We start from the raw sequence: 20,227 nt of genomic DNA, 5'->3' as shown, positions 1-20,227 counted from the left end.
GTGGATTCAATCTCTGAACCGGCTGAGGTTATTCTCAACCTTGCCCCTCGCCTGAGGTGTGGTGATCCTCAGGTTAAATCACCAACAATCAGCTCTCCCCCCTCAAAGGGGAAAACAGCCTATGATCACCTGGGACTATGGTGACTTTGCTAAAGGAGGAGAGGTGAAGAGGAAATTCCAGAGCTTGGGACATAGGCAACTATTGGTACCGATGGTGGAGCAATTAAAATCAGGAAAGTGCAAGAGGGCAGAATTAGAGTTGTAGGTCTAGAGAAGACCACCGAGATAGGGAGAGACCAGGCCATGGAGGGCTTTGAAAGGAAGGAGAGCTTTCAAATTGAAGGGTTGTTTATTTAGGAGCCAATGTAGGTCAGCACGCACAAGGGTGTGAGGAGCGAATGGGCTTTGGTGCAAGTTAGGTCATGGGCAGCAATTTTTGGATAACTTCAACTCATAACTCTTAATAATAATCGTTATTAGTGTCACAAGTAGGCTTACATTAACACTGCAATGTTACTGTGACAATCCCCTAGTCGCCACACACTGGCACTGTTTGGGTCCACAGTGGGAGAATTCAGAATGTTCAATTCACTTAACAGCACGTCTTTCGGGACTTGTGGGAGGATAACAAGGGCATGGAGGATGTTCCAGAAGCAGAACAGCTGAAGAAGGGTGGGGATAAGGTGAGGGAGGTGGAAATGGGCTTTTAAAAAAATATTTTTATCAAGGCATTTATATAAACAACAAACACAAATCAGAGCAAAAAACATCCACATCCCCACCCTTCCCCTCCACCCTTATTCACCCTCCCTTGCCCCTCTGCTGACACCTCAATCCCCCTTAAAGAGTTGATGAATGGCTTCCACCTCCAGATGAACTCATCAACTGACCCTGTCAAGATGAACTTAATCTTTTCCAACCTCAGGAATTCCACCAGGTCTCTCACCTACACCCTCTTTCGGTGGCTCCGAGTCACTCCACCTCAGCAAAATCCATCTCCGGGCTATCAGAGAGGCAACGACCACGACATCGGACTCTCTTGCCCCCTGGAATCCTGGGTTTTCCGACCCCCCCCCCCCCCCCCCCCCCCCCCCCCCCCACCCTGCAGCCTCAACCCATTTATGCTTAACATCTCCTATCATCAACTGATAAACTTCAGACATCTTCCCCTCCCCTCCCCCAACAGCACCATATCCTGCAGCCCCGGGGGCGGCAACCTGAGAAAGGACGGACGGCATTTACCCCCTCACAAAATCCCAGACCTGTAAGAATCTAAACCCATCCCCCCGGAAGCTCATATTCCTCCTCCAGGTCCTCTAATTTTGAAAAGTTGCCCCCTATGAACAGGTGCCCAAACCGCTCAATCCCCGCCTGCCGCCACGTCCAAAACCTCGCGTCCAGCCCCCCCCCCTTGCAAACCTATGATTGTCACACCGAGGCACCCACCACTCTCAGATGCTCCCTCCACTGTCCCCACACCCACAAGGCCGATACCAGCACTGGGCTCACAGAGTGCCTGGCCAGCGAAAACAGCAGAGGTCTCATCAACAATGCCCCTAAACTCGTTCTCCTGCAAGAAGCCACCTCCATCTGCTTCCATTCCAACCCCTCCCACACAACCCATTTCCTAACCATAGCAATGTTAGCCGCCCAGTAATAATTCATTATGTTCAGCAATGCCAGCACACCCCCCTCCTCGCCCCCATACCAAAAACTCCCTCTTGACCCGCGGGGTCTTCCCCACTGCACAAACCCCAAAATCAACGCATTGACCTTTTAAAAAAATGACTTCGGAACAAAGATCAGGAGGTTCTGAAATATAAACAGGAACCTTGGCAACACTGCGGCAGCACTGTCATCTTCACTGTCTGCACCCGCCCTGCCAACGACAGTGGCAGCACATCCCACCTCTTAAAATCCCCCTTCATCTGCTCCACCAACCGAGCCAAATTCAACTTGTGCAGCTGCGCCCAACCCCGCGCCACCTCGATGCCCAAGTATCTGAAACTTGCCCTCCCCCCCCACCTTGAACGGCAGCTCCCCTAACCTCCTCTACTGCCCCTGGTCTCAATCGGGAACACCTCGCTCTTTGCCATGTTCAGCTTGTAATCAGAGAGCCGGCCAAAGTCCTCCAAAATCCCCATAATTCTGCCAATGTCACCCAGTGGGTCCGAAATATATAGCAGCAGGTTGTCTGCATACTGCGAAACCATGTGCTCGACGCCCCCTTCCTGCACAATCTCTTTCCAACTCCTCGATGCTCTAAGCACCGTAGCCAATGGCTCTATCGCCAAGGTAAAAAGTAACAGTGAGAGCAGGCACCCCTGCCTTGTTCCACGTTACAACCCAAAATATCCCGAGCTCATCCGCTTCGTCCGCATACTTGCAACTGGGCCCGAGTCCTTCCCTGCCTGCATCGCCTCCATACTCTCCATCACCTCCGTCAACCCAATAGGGCCCACAGCCCCTCCACCAGGTCCTCATCAACCTTGGGAAACTCCAACCCATTCAGAAACTGCCGCATTCTCTCCTCCCCGGACCTGGGGCTGTGACCCCATATAGCTTCCTATAAGACTCCTCGAACACCTCATTCACCCTCACTGGGCCCAATACCACCCTTTCTGTCCCATCCTTCACTCTTCCAATCTCCCTCGTCGCCTCCTGCTTCCTACGTTGGTGGGCCAGCATCCTACTCGCCTTCTCCCCGTACTTGTACACTGCTGCTCTGGCCCTCCACAACAACCCTTCAGCCTTCCCCGTGGACACCAATCCAAACTCCATCTGGAGCCTCTGCCTCTCCTTCAACAACCCTGCCTCCAGTGCCTCCGAGTACCTCCTATCGACCCTCAAAATCCCTTCCACCAATCTTGCCATCTCTGCTCGTTCCTCCTTTTCCCTGTACACCTGAAATAAACTCCCCCCCCCCCCCCAACCACCGCCTTGAGTGCCTCCCATAGCGTGGTGGCCGTTAACCCCACCCCGTATTGTTGAGTTCCACATACCGCTGGATAGCAGCCCTCACCTGCTCACACACCACCTCATCCGCCAACAACCCCGCATCCAGCCTCCACTGCAGAAGGTCCCCCCCCCCCACCAGCAAATCCACCCAGTGCGGAGTCTGGTCTGAAGCCACAATCACCGAATACCCCAAATCGACCACCCCGCCTTGCGCATCACAAAGAAATCAACCTGGGAGTACACCCGGTGCACATAGGAGAAGTACGAAAACTCCTTCACTCTCGGCCTCCCAAACCTCCCCTGGTCCAACCCCCCTCCCATGTGCTCCATAAACTCCTTTAGCTCCTTCGCCACTGCCGACACCTTCCCTGATCTCGGGCTCGACCGGTCCAAGCTTGGCTGAATGACTGTGTTAAAATCCCTCCCCCCATGATCAACCGTTGCGAGTCCATATCAGTAATCTTCCTCAGCACCCGCTTTATAAACTGCATATCGTCCCAGTTTGGTGCATAAGCATTTACCGAAAGCACCGGCTCCCCCCCTCGTCTTTATATCCAGTCCCGAGAGCCCCACCCATCATTTCCTCAGCCCTGTCTGATCCGCTATCTTTATGTGTGTCTCCTGTAAAAATGTCACGTCCGCCTTCAGACTATTCAGGTGCATGAACACATGTAACTGTTTGACCGGTCCATTCAGCCCCCTGCTGTTCCACGCGACCAGCTTGGTTGGGGGGCTTCCCACCCCTTTTTGGGCCAGTCTCCGGCCCGTTGTCACGTGAGAGTACCTTTAAGAAATGTGTGTTTATAAAATAGCTGTAGTGGGTGTACCTTTAAGAAATGGGTGTTTATCGGATGGCTGCAGTGATGTCAGAGTGTGGGTGGAGCTGGGCTGTCTGACTGCTTTTACTGTCACTTTGGGCTTGCAGCTACAGGGTGTGTTTAGTTTCATTTTAGATTTGGAGAAGCTGCAGTCACAGCAAGATGTGTTTGAATCTCTGCAAGCTAAGGAATGTTCATTTGGTGATTTCAAAGTGGTAACTGTTCTCAGTAGTGAAGTTAAACCTGATGCCTTTCTGTAAAAAGGGTTATTTTTGTCTTATGGATGTCGCAAGGAAAGATTAAGAGTTACTTAGAGAATACAAGATTCTTTGGGAGATTTATTGGTGTTGATAATTGTTAAGATGTTTACTGTGGGTTTATAAAGTGTTAACTAGTTTCATAAATAAAAATTGTTTTAATTTAAAAGTACTGTAGATTTCTGTAGCATCACACCTGCAGAGTGGGCCCGTGTGCTCCCCATAACCACAATCTATTCAAAGTTGTGGGTCAGGTGAATTCCATGATACACTTTGGGGTTCTCTAAACCCTGGCCCATAACACTGTGTCACATGATCCTCCAGGCCTACCCTCGGATGTCCACCGCAAGCACTCCCTTTCCAGCTGCGCCACAACAACACCATTGTCAGCAGCCCCCCTCCCCCCCAAAAAAACAACAATCTCATCGTCCACCCCTGCACCAAACACTTGACCATCCGCACTCCGCTCCCGTTAGCAAGCCCGCCCAGCTAGCCTGGCATCCCCTACCCAAGGCCTCCAACTTCCTACCCCCCGTCCACTGATTCCCCTCCCCAACCCCCGTTTGCACTCCCCCACAGAACAAAGAACTGAAAATAGGTGCACTTACCCTTGACGCTCCCCAAGCGTCCTTCCACCAAATACAATAAAATACCTCAAAGGAGAAAAGCTCTCCAACAACCATCAAAAGAAATATCACCTCCTCAAAAGTTCCATGTTCTCCTTCTCCTGCCAGTCTATTGTCCCTCAAAAATTCTGTTGCCTCCTCTGGCGTACCAAAATAATATTCCATATTCTGGAAGGTCACCAGAGGCGGACCGGTTACAAAACCCCGAGCATCATCCCCTTCTTGAAGAGGGCAGCCTTGACCTGATTAAACCCAGCCCTCCTCTTCGCCAGTTCTGCACCCAGGTCCTGGTACACCCGCACCACGTTGCCCTCCCAGGTGCACTTCCTTGTTTGCCTCGCCCATCGCAAAATCTTCCCCTTGTCCAAGAAGCAGAGCAGCCGCACCACCATCGCCCTCGGCGGCTCACCTGCCTGCAGCCTCCTCATCAGCACCCTCTGCTCATGGTCAACCTCCAGGGGCCAGTCAAAGGCCCCTCCCCTATCAGCTTTTCTAACACCTTGGCCACATACATGCCACCGTCTGCTCCTTCAATGCTCTCGGGCATCCCCACGATCCACAGATTTTGTCTTCTGGAGCAGTTCACCAGATCACCAACATCTCCTTCAGCTTCTTTTGGTCGCCCGCATCACTCCCAACTCGGCCGCCACCGTCTCCTCAACTTTCTGAATAACCTGGTCCTGGAACTCCAGCCTCTGCTCACTTGGTCAATCCCTGCTTTCAGCAGCTCTGCCACCCTGGCTAGATCCTCATGGGATTCCCTCATGCTGGCTGAATTTCTCATATAAGAAGTCCACCAGCTGCACCGTCGACCACAGGGTGGGCAAGACAGGCCTTTTATACTCCTCCATCTTGACTTGTAGCGCACTAAGATACACCTGCTCCATCAGCTCCCTTCGTCTCGACCCACTTAAGGGGCGGGATTCTCCCCTACCCGGCAGGGCGGGGGTCCCGGCGTAGGGGAGTGGCGCCAACCACTCCGGCGTTGGGCCTCCGCAAAGGTGCGGAATTCTCCGCATCTTTGGGGGCTAGGCCCGCGCAGGAGCGGTTGGCACCACGCCGACTGGCGGCAAAACCGGCACCAGCAGCCTTTGACGCCCGGCGCCCAGCACCGGGGCTGGCCGAAAGGCCTTCGCAGGTTCGCGCATGCGCCGGTGGTGATGTCACCACCGGCGCTTGCGCGCTGGGGGATTCTCTTCCGCCTCCGCCATGGTGGAGGCAGTGGTGACGGCGGAAGAAAAAGAGTGCCCCCACAGCACTGGCCCTCCCGCCGATCGGTGGGCCCCCATCTCGGGCCTGGCCACCATGGGGACACCCCCCGGGGTCCGATCGCCCTGCGCCCCCCCCCCCCCCCCCAGGACCCCGGGGGCCCGCTCGCGCCGCCGATCCCGCCGCCACCAGAGGTGGTTCAAACCTCAGCGGTGGGAGAGGCCTCCCAGCGGCGGGACTTCGGCCCATTGCGGGCCGGAGAATTAGCCGCAGGGGGCTCGCCGATCGAGGTGGGGTGATTCCCGCCCCCGCCAATTCCCGGGTGGCGGAGAATTTCTGCCACGGCGGGGGCAGGATTTTCAGTGGCCACGGGCGATTCTCCGACCCTGCGTGGGGTCGGAGAATTTTGCCCCTGGTCCGTAGCTCCATCCACCAGTGGAGTCTTATTTTCGCCTGTCACTCTTACACTTTATTTCATCCAAGCTTCCACCCTTCAAATAGAGAAAAGGTCCAAATTATCGGCCTTGAGTGGGAGCTGCCAAATGTGTGACCACTCATTCCATGGCCGCCACTGGAAGACCGGAAATGGGCATTCTTAATGGCAGTGCAACAATATTGTTAAATATGTCATCAAGGTTGAAAACAGTCTGGTCTAGTCTTGGGAGGTTGCGAGGGAGATCATAGAGTCAGTGGTGAGGGAGGCGGATTTGTGGCGGGAACTGAGGCAATAGCTTCAGTTGTCCCAATATTAAAAAAAAAAAATTTAGGTGTGCCCAATTCATTTTTTCCAATTAAGGGGCAATTTAGTGTGGCCAACCCACCTACCTGCACATCTTTGGGTTGTGGGGATGAAACCCACGCAAACACGGGGATAATGTGCAAACTCCACATGGACAGTGACCTGGGGCCAGGATTCGAAGCCGGGCCCTCAGCGCCGTAGGCAGCAGGGCTAGCCACTGCGCGACCATGCTGCCCCTTCCCAATATTTAGTTGGAAGAAATTTCTGCTCACCCTGTACTGGAAGCTGGCTTAACAGTCTAATAATAAAAGGGTCAAGAATGGTGACTTGTGGGCAGAGCTGGGTTTGGCAGAAAACATGCAAAAATGAATGCTGCACTTGTGGGTGATGTCAGCAAGCTGCAGCATTTGAATGTGAAATAGCAGGAGGCCAAGGAGAGAGCCTTGGGCGACTCCAGAAAAATTGATGAGGGAGTGGAAAGTCAAAGCATTGTAAGTGAGATTCTAACTGCACTGAGATAGATAAGAGTGGAACCTGGTGAGAACAGTCTCAGTCAACTGGATGACACTGTAGATCCTGGCGAGGTGGGTAGGGAGGCCAATTCGGTCAATCTCAGTTGATTTTGGACAGGGAGCCGATGATGACGAGAGGAACTGCTGGGACGTGCTGAAGCACATCCAAAAACTGGAATTAAAAAGCTGAAAAACGGAGTAAGTGGAGAGAGATGGTCGGGACAGTAGACAAGTGATCGAGGCTGAAATTTTCCAGCCCTTCCCGCCCGCGGGATTTTTTGATCCTACTGATGCTTCTACTGGAGATCAGGGGTTATGGGAAGAGGGCAGGAGAATGGGGATGATAAAATATCAGCCATGATTGAATGGCGGAGCAGACTTGATAGGCCGAGTGGCCTAATTCTGCTCCTCTGTCTTATGGTCTTATGGTGATCCCTGCGGCGGGTTCCCCAGTGGTAGCGGGTGCCAGCAACGGAAAAAGACACTAATATTAGCGGAGTGGAAGATCCTGTCGCTGGCCAATGCTGGACCACCTCCACTGTAGCAGTGGGAGGTGGGCATGGGTAGGGGGACGGGGGACGGGGGGACGGGGGACAGGGGGCGGGGGCGGGGAGGGGGGGAGGTAGGTAGGGGGGGAGGGGGGTGCAGAACATCCCGTCCTTTGTGTCTGAAACTGAAGGCGCCCCAGAGGGCAGGAGGGAAAGTGGCTTGCAGCAAATCTGAGAAAATACATTTTTGAGGGGAATCTACTGAAAGAGGGGGAAAATGGGGCAAGCAAAGTTAATTGTGAAATATATGGAAATACAGGAAGCAAACTGAGATTGCATGTCGAGAAAATACAGTCAACTTGGAGGACACATATGAAATGTACTTTATAGGTATAGATAGATATATAAATTGCTCCACCGAACAGGTGGAAGTCATACTGTGTTATATCACACTGGAAAATCCTGTTAAAAGCGTCACCTAATGACAGAAAAGAGGGTAAGAGGGCAGAACGATTGTGCAGTAGTTAGCACTGCTGCCTCACGGCGCTGAGGACCCGGGTTCGATCCCAGCCCAGGGTCACTGTCTGTGTGGAGTTTGCACATTCTCCCCGTGTCTGCGTAGGTCTCACCCCCACAACCCAAAAAGATGTGCAGGGTAGGTGGGTTGGCCATGCTAAATTGGTCCTTAATTGGGACTCTAAATTTATTTTTAAAAAAGAAAGGGAAAAGGATATACCTATTGGTCATTAATTACTCCTCTTGGTTTCAAGATAACAATGAATGTGCTACATCTGGAGATGGTCACTGCGCTCATAACTGCATCAACACCGCAGGAAGCTACTACTGCACTTGCCATCCAGGGTATCGGCTCCACTTTGACAGACACTCCTGCATTTGTAAGTCCTCTCTTTCTTACACGTGCAATGCTATTCTCACAGATACGAGTTACAGATGTTCACACAGTTTCTGATATTGCAGTGGGATAACCGTGTTTGCCTGCAAGACTAACTGATGGCTCATGCCCAATGGAAGGATTTAATTAAACACTATTGAGCAAAGTCAAATGTAGTTGAGCTAAACGCCATTACATTTCAACTTGTACCTTGATTATTCCATCCTGAAATTATGTAAAACACATTTTCAAGGATCCAACAGTAGGCAAACAATTGTTTTTTTTAATAAACATTTTATTGAGATATTTTTGGTATTATAGCAACAACAAAATAAACAATGTACATGAAACTATAAGCATAGTGCAAAAGCCGTCTCCCTCCCTTACAGGTCCCACCTTTATTAACCCCCCACTCTAAGCTAAACTAACCCTCCCCCCTGCCCCAACTTCTGCCGATGATTAATTTTCCGCAAAGAAGTTGACGAACGGTTGCTACCTCCGGGTGAACCCTAACAGTGACCCTCTCAAGGCGAACTTGATTTTCTTCAAACAGAGAAAGCTAGCCAGGTCCAATAGCCAGGTCTCCGACTTCGGGGGCTTTGATAATAGCTTTCCAAGCAAATAGTATCCGTGTCCGGGCTACCAGGGAAGCAAAGGCCAGAACGTCTGCCTCTTTCTCCTCCTGGATTCCCGGGTCTTCCGAAACCCTGCAAATCACCACCTCTGGACTCAGTGCCACCCTTGTTTTTAACACCGTGGACATGACATATGCAAACCCCTGCCAAAATCCCCTAAGCTTTGGACATGCCCAGAACATGTGGACATGGTTCGCTGGTCCTCCCGTACATTTTGCACACCTGTCTTCCACCCCAAAGAATCTGCTCATCTGGGCCACTGTCATGTGAGCCCAGTGAACGACCTTAAATTGTATCAGGCTGAGCCTGGCACATGTTGCAGGCGCATTGGCTCTATTCAACGCGTCAGCCCATAGACCACCCTCTATCTCTCCTCCCAGCTCCTCCTCCCAACTGCGCTTCAGCTCCTCGGTCTGCGTCTCCTCTGACCCCATAAATTCCTTGTAAATGTCAGAGACACTCCCTTCTCCTACCCACCCTCTGGAAACTACCCTGTCCTGAATCCCCCTTAGCGGTAGGAGCGGGAAGGTTGGCACCTGTTTACATGGGAAGTTCCACACCTGCAGATACCTGAATTTGTTGCCCCTCACCAACCCAAACCTCTCCTCCAGCGCCCTCATACTTGGAAAGCTCCCCTCTATAAACATATTCCCCATCCTCTCAATCCCTGCTCTCTGCCATATCCGGAACACCCCATCCATACTTCCCCGGGCAAACTGGTGATTATTACAGATTGGGGACCAGACGGATGCTCCCTCTGCTCCCACATGTCTCCTCCATTGCCCCCAGACTCTCAGGGCCGCCACCACCACGGGGCTGGTGGAGTACCGTGCCGGTGGAAACGTCAGAGGCGCAGTTACCAACGCCCCCAGGCTGGTGCCCTTGCATGAAGCCGCCTCCATACGCTCCCATGCCGACCCCACCCCCACCACCCACTTCCTGATCATGGCTATATTCGCCGCCCAGTAATAGTTACTAAAATTTGGCAGCGCCAGCCCACCCTCTCCCCGACTCTGCTCAAGCATTACCTTCCTTACTCTCGGGGTCTTGCCCTCCCAAACAAAGCCAGTGATCACTTTGTTGACCCGTTTAAAAAAAGACCGTGGAATAAAGATGGGGAGACAGGAACCATCACCTTCACCGTCTGCACTCTCCCTGCCAGTGACAACGGAAGCACGTCCCACCTCCGCATATCATCTTTCATTTGGCCCACTAGTCATGCCAGATTTAATTTATGCAGCCGGTCCCATTTCCACGCCACTTGAAGGCTAGGCACCTAAAGCTTCCGCCTACTAATCTAAACGGCAGCTCCCTCAATCGCCTCTCCTGTCCCCTAGTCTGGACCGCAAACATCTCACTTTTCCCCATATTTAACTGCTACTCCGAAAACCGGCCAAATTCCCCTGGAATTCTCATGATTTCTTCCATCCCCTCTATTGGGTCCGATACATACAGAGGCAGGTCGTCTGCATAGAGCGAGACTCTGTGCTCCCCCCCCACCCCGGACCAGCTCCTTACAGCCCCTTGAGGCTCTCAGAGCAATTGCCGACGGCTCTATAGCTGGCGCGAACAACAGTGGAGAGAGGGGGCATCCCTGTCTCGTCCCCCGGTGCAGTCTAAAATTGTCTGATGTTGCCCTATTCATCTGTACGCTTGCCACTGGAGCCTGCTATAACAACCTGACCCAGTCAATAAAACCCTGCCCAAATCCGAACCTGCACATCCCACAGATAATCCCATTGTACCCGATCAAAAGCCTTTTCTGCATCCATTGCGATCACTACCTCCACCTCCCTACCTTCCGGGGGCATCATGATCACGTTGAACAACCTTCTTACATTGGCCACCAACTGCCTACCCTTAACAAACCCCGTCTGGTCCTCCCCAATAACATCCAGAACACAGCCCTCAATTCTGGCGGACAAAATTATGGCCAGCAATTTGGCATCCACATTCAACAGGGATATCGGCCTGTCGGATCCACACAGCTCCGGGTTCTTGTCCCACTTCAGAATCTGCACAATTGTGGCCTGTGACATCGTCGGGGGCAGCACCCCTCTTTCCTTTGCCTCATTGAACATCCTCATCAACACCGGCCCCAATATTCCAGAGAACGTTTTATAAAACTCCACTGGGTACCCGTCCGGCCCCAAGACTTTACCCACCTGCATGGCCTTCAGACCCTCCACTATCTCTTCCAGCCTGATCGGGGGCCCCCAGCCCTTCTACCAGCTCCCCGTCCACCATTGGGAGATTCAGCCCCTCCAAGAAGTTCCTCATCCCCTCCGGCCCCGTAGGGGGTTCCGAACTATACAGCCTACTGTAGAAATCCCTAAACGCCTTATTCACCCCTGCTGAATCTTCAACCAGGTTCCCATCTCCATGATTTACTTTCCCTATCTCCCTGGCTGCCTCCCTCTTCCTAAGCTGCTGTGCAAGCATTCTGCTGGCTTTCTCTCCATACTCATAGATCGCCCCCCCCCTCACCTTTCTCAGCTGCTCCACCGCTCTCCCTGTGTTACCAAGCCGAACTTCGCTTGTCGCCTCCGCCATTCCCTTAAAAGCCCTGCCTCTGGGGTCTCCGCATACCTCCTATCTATCTGTAGTATATCCTTTACCAGTCGGTCCGTCTCTGCCCTGTCTACCTTCTCCCTTTGGGCTCGTATCAAGATCAGCTCCCCTCTGACCACCGGCTTCAGTGCTTCCCAGACCACTGCTGCTGAAATTTCCCCCGTGTTGTTGACCTGCAGGTAGTTCTGAATACATTTCCTCAGCCGCTCGCACACCCCTTCATCAGCCAAAAATCCCACATCTAACCTCCAGTGCGGGCGCTGGTTACTGTCTTTACTAACCTGCAGGCCAACCCAGTGTGGAGCATGGTCTGAGATTGTAATCACCGAAAACCCCGTGTCCACTACCCCAGCCAGAAAGGTCCTGCTCAAAATAAAGAAATTAATCCGGGAGTACACTTTATGCACATGTGAGTAGAAGGAGAACTCCTTCACCCTCGGCTGCCCAAATCTCCATGGATCCCCCCCCCCCCCCCCCCCCATCTGCTCCATGAACCCTGCCCGTTTTTGAGCTTGACCAGTCCAAGCCAGGGTCCATAACTGTGTTGAAGTCACCTCCCATGACCAACCTGTGCGAGTCCAGGTCCAGTATCTTCCCCAGCAACCTCTTTTTCAACTCCACATCATGAGAACATGAGAACAAACACACATACCCAATAAAGGAAAAAACAAACCCACTCATCCCCCCCCCCCCCCCCCCCCCCCCCGCACCCCCCAGGTTGCTGCTGAAATTGACCATCCTCTACTGCTCCGCCAGGAAGTCTAGAAACGGCTGCCACCGCCGGAAGAACCCTTGCACTGTCCCCCTCAAGGCAAACTTGGCCCCCTCCAGTTTGATAAACCCAGCCATATCATTGATCCAGGATTCCACTCCCGGGGGCCTCGCATCCTTCCACTGCAAAAGAATCCTGCGCCGGGCTACCAGGGACACAAAGGCCAGAATACCGGCCTCTTTTGCCTCCTACACTCCCGGCCCCGCTGCTACTCCAAAAACTGCGAGCCCCCAGCCCGGCTCAACCCTGGAACCAACCACCCTTGACAGCGTCTCCGCGACCCCCCTCCAAAAGCCCTCCAGCGCAGGGCATGCCCAGAACATGTGGATGTGGTTTGCTGGGCCCCCAGAACATCTGCCACACCTGTCCTCTCTTCCAAAGAACCGGCTCAGCCTTGTCCCAGTCATGTGCGCCCTATGCAGCACCTTTAATTGAATTAAACTAAGCATCGCGCAGGAGGAGGAGGAATTCACCCTCCCCAGGGCATCCGCCCACATCCCCTCATCAATCTTCTCTCCCAGCTCCTCCTCCCACTTCTCTTTAAGCTCTTCCACCGAGGCCTCCTCTCCCTCCTGCATCACTTGGTAGATTGCCGAAATCTTCCCCTCACCAACCCACGTCCCAGAGAGCACCCTGTCCTGAACTCTCCTTGGGGGCAGCAGTGGAAACTCCGCCACCTGCCGCCTGACAAACGCCCTTACCTGCATGTATCTGAAGGTGTTCCCTGGGGGAAGGCCCAGTCTTCCCTCCAACTCCTCTAGGGTCGCAAACTTCCCATTGGGAAAGAGATCCGCCATCCGCCTGATACCTGCCCTGTGCCAGCTCAGAAACCCTCCGTCCATCCTCCCTGGTACAAACCGATGGTTCCGAGCAAACAATTTTAATGGTGTTGCGATTCACTTTTCCCGCTAGCAGCTCTCCGCCTGCCTGTGGGTTTCCCAGCAACGTGGGGTGGTTCCAAATGGCAAATTCCATTGACAAGTGACGGGAGTATGGAATCTCGCTGCCAGTGAATGGAACGCCGTTGAAAAACAGGTTGCTGCGGGTCAAGAGAATCCAGCCCCATGCATTTGACCATCGATCTTTCTGCTTACCTTCATTATCTTCAAGTGCATTCCTAACCATGGACTTTATGTTTCAAAGTTTGTCAACATGTAAACTAATGCTGTGGGCCTTTGTTCGAATGCCTTTATCTTTGCCCAACTTTGGGCACTATGGAGATGATATTTGATAAGGGTGATAGGTTTTCTCCATTATTCATGTTCAATTTCTTCGCATACTGTGGGGGTAATTCTTCAAAGCTTAATTTCACTTGAGACTTAAATTTAACACCCTAGCCATCCTGTTTTAAGAGCCCAAATTAATTACTCAAATTGAATTCACATTTTGAATTCTTCAGAATATAAAAAAAAGTTGTCTGTGTCCCCTTTATTTTTCTTATCTTGCAATGAAAATGTGTCAGTTTAAGAGCCGTTTCTTTTTGAGCGTGGGAGGGTGGAGAACTGCACACAATGGCAGTGATGTGACAATTTGCTTGACTTGGTGTCGCGACAAGGCCGTTGAATCTCGTGATAAGGCTCTCATGCGATTCGCAACACTTGAGACGGCTCACAAGATTCATCTGCACCTTGTGAGATTATGCAATCTGGATCTCACCCAGTGAGGGCGAGATCCAGGTCGTTATCCAGATGGGTGAGTTCCAGTTCGGCAGATCCAAATGAGACATACACCACATTTAATTTTGTCTGCACTGGATTCTCCCGGCACCCGGGAACTACCGGACTCCCCAGCGATGCCTGGACCAAGCGCCATTTAGTACTGGTTCACACAACTGTGGACCAGGTGTAATGGTGCCTGGTGCATCTCCCAGGCTATTCGAGACTCCTGGATGGTCGGGGACAGGGCAAGGTGGCCCCTTGGCTCCACCTCTGGAACCTGGGCAGCTTGCCACCCTGGCCTGCCAATGTCACTGGGTGGCACCTCCAGGTTACCAGGGGCACTGACATGGTGCCTGGGTGGCAGTGTCAGGGTGGCTGGTTGGAACTGCACTGCCAAGGGTCTGGGAATGAAGGGGGCTATGCCCCTGAAAGGGGGGATTAGGGGAGTATGAAGGGTGCTGGGGGGGGGGGGTGAAGGGCAGGTATGAAGGGGCCTCAGAAAGTTTGGGAAATAGAGGGGCCTAAAAGAAGGATGGGGAGGTGTGGAAAGGGCGTCCCTCAGTGACCCCATAGCGGGGTGTCCTCACTTGGGGTGGGTGTGGGGTAATATCCATGTGTGTGGGGTAATGCCCATGTGTGTGGGGTAATGCCCATGTGTGCAGGAGAGTGACATTGCCTGTGGGTGAGGGGTGTGGGGGGCCGTCAAGCTCATTTTTTAGATCAGGGTACCCTTTTAAAATGGCGGCCCGATCTCTGAGGAGCACCAGTGAGTTCATTGCTGAAAACATTTCTAAATGTGGGCTAGAAGGGGGAGAAAATCCCCAGGATCCTAAAAAATGACGAAGTGTAGTTTAATAGCGGTGTGGACCTCGCCCACAAAAGTCAACGAGAAACACCCTGCCCAACATGCTCAAAGTTATAGTCAGAAATGTTTTGGGTGAATCATACCCAATGTTCAAATATAGTCCCACAAATGGCCAGTACAGGGAATATGTAAACAGTCAATTGGTCAGAGAGATGTCCCAGTACATTCACATATCCTCATCGAACGCTTTCAGTGGTTAATGATCACACCCAAATCCTTCTATTTCCATCATTCCTCATGGACATGGCTTCATTATGCACAGATGTTCTTTTGTTTCCTGTTACATTTGGCATGACTTTCTGTTGATCTGCTACATTTAAAAGCCATCTGCTTTTCCTTAGCCCGGTTGTCATTAATCCCATGAGTCTTAATCTTGCAAAGCCTCTTGTGGGGAATACTTCTGGTGTCTTCTGAAAATGTCAGTGAATTCTATTCATTGGGCAGTGCTCATCGAATCATCACTTAATCATTGCTTAAAGTCTATTTTTCATCTTGTCATTTTAAAGAATTCCAATAGATTTGGGGGAATTTTTTTTCGGAATTCTAAATCCATGCTGATTATTACTTCCCATCTCCGTGCTTCTTTCAGCATTGAGAGCGACCCGCGGTATGCTCTTGAAAGTTTTCCCTGTTACATCTACAGTCCTAGTATTTTCTGCCCTTCTTGTTGATGTGTCGATAATATTTGCTGTTGTTTGATCCTTGAATGAACCTCGAGGGCAGAATTTTCCCCAAAAAATGGCAAAGTGTCAGGGTCTGACTGAAAACCAATATGTTTATCTCCAGAAACTCAGTGCGTGATCTGACGGAAAAGTTTGTAAGTGCCATTTGTGGGGGTGTTTTGCTGGGAGTTTAACCCTGGCACTGTCGGCAAGTTCCCCACCGCTATCTAACCACACTTAGTAAGTTTTTTGGGCCTTAAAATTTTAAAAATATTTTTATTTCACCTTTTTTGGTAAATACATAATAATAAAATAGAAAAACAACAGTGTCTGCATCCCCGCCCAACCGAAAAAACCCTACCCCACCTCACATGACAGTGGCCATCTCTTTAAAGTACAAAATTAACGGCTGCCATCTTTTGTAGAACCCTCAATTGTACCCCTCATGGTCAACGTAACTTTCTTGAGGTGTAAAAACTCCATAAGATCCCCCAGCCAGGCCGAGGCACTGGGTGGAGAAGGTGATCTCCACCACAACAGAACCCACCTACTGCCAATCAGTGGGGCAAAAGCCATGTCATCCGCCCCCACTCTTGCCTGCAGATTCGGCAGGTCTGACACCCCATGTATGGCCCCCAAGGGACTTACCGCCAAATCACTTTTTGGAATTGCCGGGGGCGGCATGTGGCACAGTGGTTAGCACTGCGTCCTACGGCGCTGAGGACCCGGGTTCATTCCGGCCCTGGGTCACTGTGTGAAGTTTGCACATTCTCCCCCACAAACCCAAAGATGTGCAGGGTAGGTGGATTGACCATATTAAATTGCCCCTTAATTGAAAAAACTGATTGGGTACTCTAATTTTTTTTTTTAATTGTAGAATCGCCAATGTGATGCTGAAGAAGGAGAAAGCCCCCAGCGTGAATTATTGTTATCGCTGGGTAGCTGAACTCACTGGCCAGACTGGCTCTCCAGAGATCAGGGCCGGGATTCTCCCCTACCCGGTGCGGCGGGGGGTCCGGTGGGATGGAGTGGTGTGAACCACTCCGGCGTCGGGCCGCCCCAAAGGTGCAGACGTCTCCGCACCTTTAGGGGCCAGGCCCTAACATTGAGGGGCTAGGCCCGCGCCGGAGTGGTTGGCGCCCCACCAGCCGGCGGGAAAGGCCTTTGGCACCACGCCAGCCGGGGACGAAGGGACTTAGCTAGCTGGCGGAAGTCCGCGCATGCGCCGGAGCGTCAGTGGCTGCTGATGTCATCCCGTGCTGCGCAGGGGAGGGGGTCACTTCCGCCTCCGCCATGGTGAAGACTATGGCGAAGGTGGAAGGAAAAGAGTGCCCCCACAGCACAGGCCCGCCCGCCGATCGGTGGATCCCGATCGCGGGCCAGGCCACCGTGGGGGCACCCACCCGGGGCCAGATCGGCCCGCGCCCTGCGCCGCCCCAAGACCCCGGAGCCTGCTCCCGCCGGTAAGGTAGGCGGTTTGAACCACGCCGGCGGGAGAGGCATGACAGCGGCGGGACTTCGGCCGATCGCGGGCCGGAGAATCGGCGGGGGGGGTCACGCCGACCGGCGCGGAGCGATTCCCGCCCCGCCAAATCTCCGGTGCCGGAGAATTCGGGACACGGCGGGGGCGGGATTGACGCGATCCCCTGGCGATTCTCCGACCCGGCGGGGGGTCGGAGGATCCCGCCCCGGCCACAGTTTTGAAAGAGCCAGGGTGAAACTCCCAGTAAAACCTCCCACAAATGATACTTAGAAGCTTTTCTATTGGATCAAGTCCTGGGTTTCTGCAGAGAAACATACTGGTTTTCAGTCAGACCCTGACACTTCGCCACTTTTTGGGGAAAATTCTGCCCTGGAAGTTCACTCAAGTAACGGACAAAAGCAAATATTATCTCTAAGTAGGCTTCTGGGTCCCCCATGCCCCCTACCCAGGCAAACACCCCCCCCCCCCCCCACCCACCCACCCACACACACACACACATGGGCATTACCCCACATCTCCCAAGTGAGGGCCACACTTTCCACACCTTCCCACGCACCCTTTCAGGAACCCCCCCTACCTGCCAGGGCCCCCACCCATCACCCTCCCCCCTTCCCCCACTAACCTTCCGGAGGCCCCTGCACCCCCTGCCTTTCATACCCTCCTTTCATGGGCATGGCCCTCCTCAAGCCCTGACCCTTGACAGTGCCACCCTGACAGCCTGGCACTGCCACCCAGCAGGGCTCCTGCTGGCTTTACAGTACCATCTGGGTACTTTGGCAGTGCCAGTGCCAAGGTGCCATGTTGGCAGTGCCAAGGTGCCTGCATTCCAGGGAAGTGCCAGGGGGCCATACTGTACTGTCCCTGCCCACCCAGGGCCTCCATTGGCCTGGGAGACTCCCCCAGATGCCTCCACCTGGCTCATGTTTGTGTCGAACAGTACTGAATAGCATCCAGTTAGGGTCTCCTTGGTAAGGCCGGTAGATGCCAGGAGCCCGATAAATTCTGGGTGAGCACACCTAAGCGGGTTTTTAAAAATAAATTTAGAGTGCCCAATTCTTTTCTTTTCGAATTAAGGTGCAATTTAGTGTGGCCAATTAACCTGCCCTGTACATTTTTGGGTTGGGGGGTGAGACCCACACAAACATGGGGAGAGTGTGCAAACTCCACCCGTCAGTGACCCAGGGCCAGGGTCGAATCCGGGTCTTCGGCGCCGTGAGGCAGCAGTGCTAACCAATCCACCACCGTGCCACTCATTCCTAAGCGGGTTTTATACCTACTTCGGCACGCAAGGCTTGGTCCCACCCATTGTGGGCGGGATCCTGATCACGACGCCTCATGAGACCTGGGTAGATCTCGCAAGGTGCACTAGTTGTCCGGAAGCCTGTGGGAGCCTTTCCCAGCACCTACTGGCTGTTTCTCGCTCCTGTTAGCGCGCAACACAACCAGGTAGACCGTTCCCCCAGCCAAGGGTTCAGACCAGATTTTTCTGGCATTTACAGCACAGAAAATTTTGGGGTGTGGTTTAAGCTATCACTTTGGCGGTTCGGGGTCTGATAGAGCTAGCGAGACTGGCTCAGCAGAATTTATCGGGCTCCTGGCATCTGCCGGCCTTACCAGGGAGGCCCTAACTGGATGCTATTCAGTACTGTTCAACACAAACATGAGCCAGGTGGAGGCATCTGGGGGAATCTCCCAGGCCAATGGAGGCCCTGGGTGGGCAGGGACAGTACAGTATGGATCTTTAAAGGGCACCCCAATCTGCATTTTAAACAAATTCCCCCCAAACCCCAGGGACATGGAGGACCACCCCACAAGTTTCAGGGAGCTCTCTCCCCCCCACCCACTATGGAGGTATCAGGGGGTACTATCCTCCCCCTCTCCTCACATCAGTGCCAGCCTGGCACTGCACCCTGGCATTGCCAGCTTGGTAGTGGCAAGTTGGCGATGCCACGGCACTACCCAACCATGTCCCTCACCGCCCGATGGCTATACTGACCTCCACGCCCTCGGTGTGGTCATCACGACTGATTCTCTTTTTTGAAAACCGATTGTGATTCATGCCAGCATGACGGCATACCGCTTGGGTGGGTGGATAAGGCGTGGGCAGATGTTACTACGGCAAGTACGATAAGTATAGGTTCAAATATTATAATGTATGGAAATCAGGTTTTCGTTGAGATCACATCACTGGCAGGGGAAGGTCTCAAACTGAGATCTCGCCGCCGCAAATCCCGTTAAAACCCTTTGTGAGATTTATTGACCAGGACGGGATTAGTGCGTGTGGCGAACGGGCGCACTAAATCATATCCCCAGTCATTGTGGAACTTCTGAAACACAACATTGAAACAAAGTTGAAGGTATTTTACTCTACTGCACACCTATGCTACTCCGGGTCTGGCATTGCTTGATGAGACAACATAAAGTGGATTTTAATCTGCAGCTAAGGCATATAAAAAAAGTGTTAGATTTTGCTCAACAAACTTCTAATCCTACATTCCATTTGTTCTTACAGCTGATGGTGCTTGCCAGTCTTGTCAAAGTAAATGTTTCCCTGGATTTAGTCTCCTACCCAATGGGGTTGATTGTACAGGTGAGGATATCAGCCTCTGTTTTGCAGCATGGTGATGCCAGTATTCAGGTTGCTATTCTGAATTGATTGTTCAGCCGCTTTATCTCCCAAACTAGACTTCACTTACACTAAGTTTCGAAGAATGAGAGGTGATCTCATTGAAACCTACAAAATACTTAAAGGAACAGACAGGGTAGATACAGGTAATGTGTTTCCCTTGGTTGGAGAGTCCAGAACCAGAGAGTACACTTTCAAAATAAAGGGGGAAGCCATTTAGGACTGAGTTGAGGAGACATTTCTTCACACAGAGGATTATGAATCTCTGGAATTCTCTACCTCAGAGGGCTGTGGAAGCTCAGTCATTGTGTATGTTTAAAGCAGAGATTGACATATTTCTGATTCACAATAATTTAAAGGGCTGTAAGGGGATAATGTGGGAAAAAAAACAATGAAATGTCTGATCAAGCCCTGGTCATATTGAATGGCAGAGCAAGCTTGTCGGGCTTAATGGCC

At 52.3% G+C, this 20,227-nt stretch overlaps 1 protein-coding gene across 11 annotated transcripts in view; it reads left to right on the top strand.

Annotated features, from left to right (window-relative positions):
- LOC119971661 (von Willebrand factor C and EGF domain-containing protein-like) overlaps positions 1 to 20,227 on the top strand; it is a 490,550-nt gene that overhangs the window by 309,365 nt on the left and 160,958 nt on the right. For 8 of the 11 annotated variants that reach the window (XR_005461886.1, XR_005461887.1, XM_038807512.1 and 5 more), the window contains 2 exons: positions 8,378 to 8,503; positions 19,658 to 19,735. The exons of 2 other annotated variants lie outside the window; for them this stretch is intronic. Coding sequence is in view for 7 of the 9 variants with exons in the window: in XM_038807512.1 (XP_038663440.1) it covers positions 8,378 to 8,503; positions 19,658 to 19,735 (204 nt within the window). In the remaining 2 variants the exon portion in view is untranslated. The remainder of the gene's footprint in view (positions 1 to 8,377; positions 8,504 to 19,657; positions 19,736 to 20,227) is intronic. One more of the 11 variants, XM_038807511.1, reaches the window with a different exon arrangement.

The sequence above is a fragment of the Scyliorhinus canicula genome, chromosome 9 (assembly GCF_902713615.1).
Source record: "Scyliorhinus canicula chromosome 9, sScyCan1.1, whole genome shotgun sequence".
NCBI classification, from domain to species: Eukaryota; Metazoa; Chordata; class Chondrichthyes; order Carcharhiniformes; family Scyliorhinidae; genus Scyliorhinus; species Scyliorhinus canicula.
This window is presented reverse-complemented; position numbering and strand designations above follow the sequence as displayed.